The 6272-nt window shown below is 32.5% G+C and overlaps 1 protein-coding gene across 1 annotated transcript; it reads left to right on the top strand.

The window, feature by feature from the left end:
- The first annotated feature begins 493 nt into the window (after positions 1–493).
- Positions 494–4878, top strand: LOC144562647 (Transcriptional coactivator/pterin dehydratase). Its single transcript, XM_078311863.1, has 6 exons — positions 494–648; positions 1198–1286; positions 2198–2301; positions 3231–3354; positions 4101–4169; positions 4661–4878. Exons 1-6 carry the CDS (start codon positions 527–529, stop codon positions 4753–4755), a joined length of 603 nt encoding a protein of 200 aa, XP_078167989.1. The 5' UTR covers positions 494–526; the 3' UTR covers positions 4756–4878.
- Positions 4879–6272: the final 1394 nt, after the last annotated feature.

Below are 6272 nucleotides of genomic sequence, written 5' to 3'. Positions count from 1 at the left end.
TTTTTAAAAAAAAATATATAAAAACCAATTTCCAAATACATTTTCATATAAAAAAGGAGAGCAGTTCATATCTATTATTGAACTCCGAAAATATAATATAAATTCATAGTTCGGATCGACGTCGCAAATTACCGTAATCTCACTCTCTAAAGTAAAAAAAAAATAAAAAATAGTTTTAACTTTGAACTCAAACAAATCAAGTCGAACAGAGAGCACGTGGCGCTTTAAAATTCGTACTAATTTATAACGGACAGTTCAGATTCAAATTTATACTTGGAAGCTTGGAGAATCTGAATTGAAATGCGAATTCGTATCCTCTGCATTAACTTAAAAACAAGAATCTTTTGAGTTAATGAATCTAGACCGTCCGATTCGCTTTAAAATTCGTGCGGACTAGATTCACACAAAAGAACCCCTGAATTGTACGCTGTAGTCGGATTGGCTCCGTTTAAAATTACTCAAAAGATGCTCTTTTTGAGTTGATGCAGACGATGCGGATTCCGAGCTGTAGAATTCCGTGTCGGAAATGAATTCATCAGCGGCGATGAATTGTCGCGTGCTGCTCCGGCGCTGTTTCTCCTCCTCCGTCTCTGTCTCTTTCCTCAATCCTCCTCCTCTCTCCGTTCGCCCATCTCCTGTCAATTCCTGGTACTTCCTCTCTTTCTCTTTCTCTTTCTCTTTCTCTCATTTATAGATTGCTCTTCATAGCTGATTACAAGCTGCCATAGCCCATAGAAATGTGACAAGATACGGCACGCCATGTCATGTGTGTCGGTCACGTGCTGCGACTAGTGTGTCCCGTGTCATGACCTTTTGCATGATGTGACCATCCTTCGGAAAATTGGTACGACACGACACGTGGTCACGCGAGTCACGTGTGATCAGAACTGTTAGATCTTGATCATATGGTGAATATTGAATAAATTAACTTGAATTATGAAAAAAATAGTTAAACGTGACCACTTGATCTTGATCGAATGGTAAATCTTGAATAAACTGACTTTGTCACAACACGATTTTACATCCCTAATAGCCCTCCTTGGAATTACCTTTAGTACCCAGTGTCAGTGTCTGAATTCAAGTTCAGTAATGGAATGGATTCTGCTAACGTATCAGGTCCTGTTGTGGGAAGGCCATTTTACCAATAAATTTGAAACCTTTCTGTTTGGTGTTTTATAAGGTAGCATATTTGTGCAGTTTGTTTCGAGCCATACCATGTCAAGATCATTGTCGGCTGTTGACACTTACGAGATCTTACCGTGTTTTTTCGACTTTGCCAGATAAAGGTAAATTTTTTTTGCATGATTCTTCTAGTTTGTATTCCTCATCTGGTCCCTGAAATTTCAGAGTTCCAATTTAGACCCTAATTATTACAACTTTTCACAAATTCGTTTGTGTCCATCTTTGGAATACTTTTGATTGGAGAATGATTTTGTTGTCAATTGTCATTGCTAATTGCTATGTTGTCCATTTTTGCACTGGGAAATGAATTTTAGGAACAAACATGTTGCAAATTGAAACATTTACGGACCAAAACTGATTGATCAGAAATTTCAGGGACTAAAACAGGAAACAAAGACTACTAATATTCTAATTTTGGATATGGGTGGCAAAATTTCAGGTCTGCTTAGTAATATTTCAATATTTTTCTTAAAATGGGTCGAAATAGCGGTGGCAAAAAAACACCCAATCCTTTCTTGTGTTTGAATCATAGACTCGGTCATTATTTAGGTTAATACAATTGGAGATGAGTAAATTGTGCTCAATTTCCTAGAGTTAAGTTACGTATATCTCTTCATTACTAGTTCAAGTAAATTTGAAACCAAATATCCAAATCCATTTCTTTGATTTTTAGGTCAATTTGTTATTTAGGGCAAACAATTCTATAAAAGTTGTGCAAAGATTGCATAACATATTTATTATAATATACATTTTCTGTTACACTATTCTAAAGGTCAGGTGCTTGCAATTATCTGAAATAAACAACGTGTGACAGTTGCAGCATGAGGAATCGGATCTTATTTGTTAATACAACAATATACTCATTTTTTGTGCATAGACTTATCCAAATTATGCACAAAAAAAATTAGATTCCTAGTAGGTGGATATGGAATTTTGTAAAGCTAATGCCTGTCTTACTGTTATATTAATCAGTATATAACTGTGGATTTTGTTGATTTTGTTTTGCATTTAAAAGGGTTGATGGAGGGTTCAGATTTGTCGACAAAGAAATGCATCCCATGTAGTTCAAAGGATATCCATGCTATGTCAAGGGAATCAGCTATGGAGTTGCTTCCACAGGTTTAATTTTGATTTTTCATGCTAGGATTACAATTTTCCTTGTACACAGCATTGAATTAATAACAACAAAAATATCGGTGGTACAGTATTGATGTGTCTACTGAAATTGAGCTCTTAAGATACTTTTTTGTAAGCTTAATAATAGAAGCAATTAAAAAAATATATATTAAATTCAACCAAATCTGTACTGATTGAAATTTTAGTTGGCCTGTCATGTGGTTTTCTTTCAAGGGAGACAATTTCATGTGCATTTTGCTAGTGAAGTCTATATGATCAGTGGACATTGGAATATCAACACATCCCTACAAAAATATTGTATAACCGCTGCATAATGTAGAGTTAACTGATGATTAGTTTGGTTAGTTTTGAAGAAAGTGGGTGAATGTTTTTTTTTTTTTGAGAGAAGTGGGCTATGCCACTGATTTCCATTGCAAGAAACCATTACAAAGTTTATTGGTACCAGTGGTACCAAATACAATACAAGCATACTGATAAGCAAAAATACCAAACAAAGTATACCAAAATAACAGAACATATAGAACCCTATTACAATCTGCATATCACTCATATACCTAAAGAAATAAGCATAACAGCCCCTAAAAAGCTATCATATCACCAACATACCCAGCATATGCATAATAGACCTGTAAGCTAAAAAATCTCAAAATAGTTCATCAAAGCATTCATAAACCATAAAACCTAACAGACAAGTATAGAACACCACAAAATAGAATGTTAGCATAAAAGATCCTAAACAATTAGGTAACTGCTATTGAAAGCGGGTGAATGTTATAAAGGGGCATTTCAGATACTTAATTTTTGTAGTGTTATGTATGGTATTTTGATGTTCTGAAGGGAACTTCTGTTGTTGGGTGTCAATGCATGTACTTAGCATTTTAGCTAAGTTTGAGGTTTTAAATTTAATACAGGTGAAAAATTGGGAGTTGGTAACTGCAAATGATGTCATGAAACTGCAACGCTCATGGAAAGTTAAAAGCTTTACTAAAGGGCTAGAGTTCTTTCAACTCATAGCTAATGTTGCAGAGGCTGAAGGTACCAGTTCTCTCTACAAATTTGCTATTTTCTCACTGCTAGGTTTAAATGTGTATGTTGTTGTCCAAAATATGTTTACTTGCAAGTACACTGGATATAAAATATCTTCTATTGTATCGGCAAATAACACCCAATGCACGTTTTGGAGTCATTTGCAAATAAGTATTATCCGCTCAAATGCTGCTTATGATGGAAGAAGTATATTCCATAGTAATCTACGTATTTTGCCTGTTCCTTAAAAATTCTCTCTTCTATTTATTCATTTTGAAGTTTGGATTTACAAAAATTGATGCATTCTGCCTGTATCTCAAGTTAGTGGATATTAGTAGCCTTTTTTGCTCTCTTATTTGTGTGTTCAAGTTTGGGTGCTATTTGAAGTACAATAAAGTATTTGGGGTTATCTGTAACATCTGACATGAGTATGTGGCTGGTATATTTTTGTTGTTTTTATGAATATTTAATCATGTGTTTGGTTGACATTTTCTTATGTAGTTTTTAATCATATATTTTCTTTTACTCTAGAAAAAAGAGCACTGATTTGAAATTTTAAAAGCGTGCCTTTAATCATTTAGCACATCAGTTGCTTATGTTATATGTCAAAAAAGGAGAGGTTATAGTATACAATGCGCTTGATGAATGTTATAGTATATATAAAACGGTTTTGGTACACAAGTATATAATATATTTTGGCTCTTAAATTTCCTATATAAAATATTAACTGCTGCTTGATGAAATGGTTTTCTCAGGCCATCATCCTGATTTGCATTTGGTCGGCTGGAATAATGTGAAAATTGAGATATGGACTCATTCAGTTGGTAAATTTTCTGATTTCATATTATTTTCTCTTACATTTCCTGATAAAACTATAGGAATTATCTCATATGTGCCACTAGAGAACATCAAAATTGCATTTGTGAGGTTATCCCCATTAGAATGATAAACCACTTGTGTTTTTGTACTCATCTAAACTCCGACTGTGTAGTTTCTACACAGTCTATCCCAAGCCAGAAAAAAGGAGGAGAGTTCGAGCCAGAGGTAAAAAAAAAACATCTTTATGGAAATGAAACCCTCACGAATTGGAAAGGAGTAATACTAGGATGAGTGACCTCCTGAGAAGTCTCTGTGTTTCTGATTCCGGTTGAGTTTCATTTCTAGCCTACCCCAACTTGTTTGGGAATAAAAGCTCTGAGGAAGAAGGAAAATGTTGATCCTTTATTCCAGGGGCACACATGATATAACGTCATTTTGCAGGGGTAGAATGAAAACACCTGGTATTGATTGATTTCTAATGATTGATTTCTTTCAGGAGGATTGACTGAAAATGACTTCATACTTGCGTCAAAGATTGATTCACTTGACACTGAATATATTCTTAGGAAGAAAAAGATAGCTTCTTCATAGCCTACAACCTGGAAAAATGTTAGCTTCAAATAATAATTTCATACTTACATTTTTTTTTTTTTTCAAATCCGAGCATTAAACATAGTTACTTTTGGAATTTTGTACCGGTGCAGTATGATTCTATTCAAGTGCTACATTACATTACCATTTATTTTTGTGGGTTTTTTGACTGTGTATATGCACCTTGGCTATGTTAAAAGTGAGTTTGGCTAGTATAACATCAGTGTTATTTCAGTTTATATAACACTAACTTTAAAATTTATCAAATTGATTTCAAACGGTGAATTCAAACTGTTCAAATCGATCTACTTCATTAGTTGTGCGTTTACATGTAAAATTTATAACTTTTTGAATTTATTTGAAGTGGTCAAATGTGTGAGTTTTTAAGTTAATTTTAATATATTCATTTTTCAATATTTCTACCGCTTAATTTCATACTAAAATAACTTGAAAATATAAAAATTTTGCATGTAAACGCATCACTCATAAAGTAAATTGGTTTGAATGGTTTGGATTAGTTATTTGAAACCTATTCAATCAATTTTGAAGTTAGTGTCATGTGACACCAATATCATACTAACTGGACTCATTGAAAGTAGTAAGATAGAAAATGATAATTAATAACATATTTCAGAAAAAAAAAATTAATGAGTAGAAAAAGATACCATGAGAAGAGGAAATTTTTTTATAAACCATAATTAGAAAAAATATTTTTATAAAACCAACATGTTTAATTTTTTTTTTACAGAAATCAAAAGAACCGAAATGCCATTTTGATCCTGAATTTTTTTTTTGATCAAAATGGCAATTCGGTCTCAGTTATTTTCACAATTTGTTACATATATTTTTTTTCGAAATCTGTGAAAACGGTTGGACTGAAATGACAATTCGGTTCCAAAAAAAGAAAAAACGGGATTGAAATGACATCTTGGTTCTCATGGTTTTTTTTTTTAAAACAAAGTTATAAAGTTGGTTTGGTAAAATTTATTTTTTTATTTATGGTATCAAAAAAAAAATCTGAGAAGAGTGCATGATGCAGGGATCTCTATATTTTTCCCAAGTTTATAGGGACCTTTGTGAAAATTTTGAGCCTTACCAAAAAAATTTATTTTTAAAAGGGGCTAAATTCCGTTTCATATTAATGAAACCAGATAATTACAAAGCCAGTTCAGAGCCTTATCAACATCGGCACTTGGGTTTGGTTGATTTTCCTAATTTTGTACAATTCGCTAAGTATGTGTGATGACGGGTGAAAACGGTATTATCCAATTTGTATTTGATCCGTATTTGAAAAATTAAATGTGGATATATATATTTAAATATCTGTGTAGATAAGGATATTGATATAGTTTTAGGTTTTAATTATCTGTATCTGAATAATAAATATATATCGTATATTTTAAATATATATTATGAAAAAAATATGTTTGATGACGGGTGAAAACGGTATTATCTGATATGTATTTGATATGTATTTGAAAAATTAAATGTGGATATTCGATATTCGAATATCCGTG

This window comes from Carex rostrata, chromosome 12 (assembly GCF_964058835.1).
Source record: "Carex rostrata chromosome 12, lpCarRost1.2, whole genome shotgun sequence".
Lineage (NCBI taxonomy): Eukaryota > Viridiplantae > Streptophyta > Magnoliopsida > Poales > Cyperaceae > Carex > Carex rostrata.
The sequence above is the reverse complement of the archived record's forward strand: the minus strand, read 5'-3'. Positions and strand labels throughout refer to the sequence as shown.

Excerpts from the sequence above, each read along its gene's own strand:
- LOC144562647 (XM_078311863.1), top strand. The coding sequence starts at position 527 with ATGAATTCATCAGCGGCGATGAATTGTCGCGTGCTGCTCCGGCGCTGT. Across the intron at positions 649-1,197 it reads CCATCTCCTGTCAATTCCTG|TTTGTTTCGAGCCATACCAT; the intron begins GTACTTCCTCTC and ends ATATTTGTGCAG. Across the intron at positions 1,287-2,197 it reads TTCGACTTTGCCAGATAAAG|GGTTGATGGAGGGTTCAGAT; the intron begins GTAAATTTTTTT and ends TGCATTTAAAAG.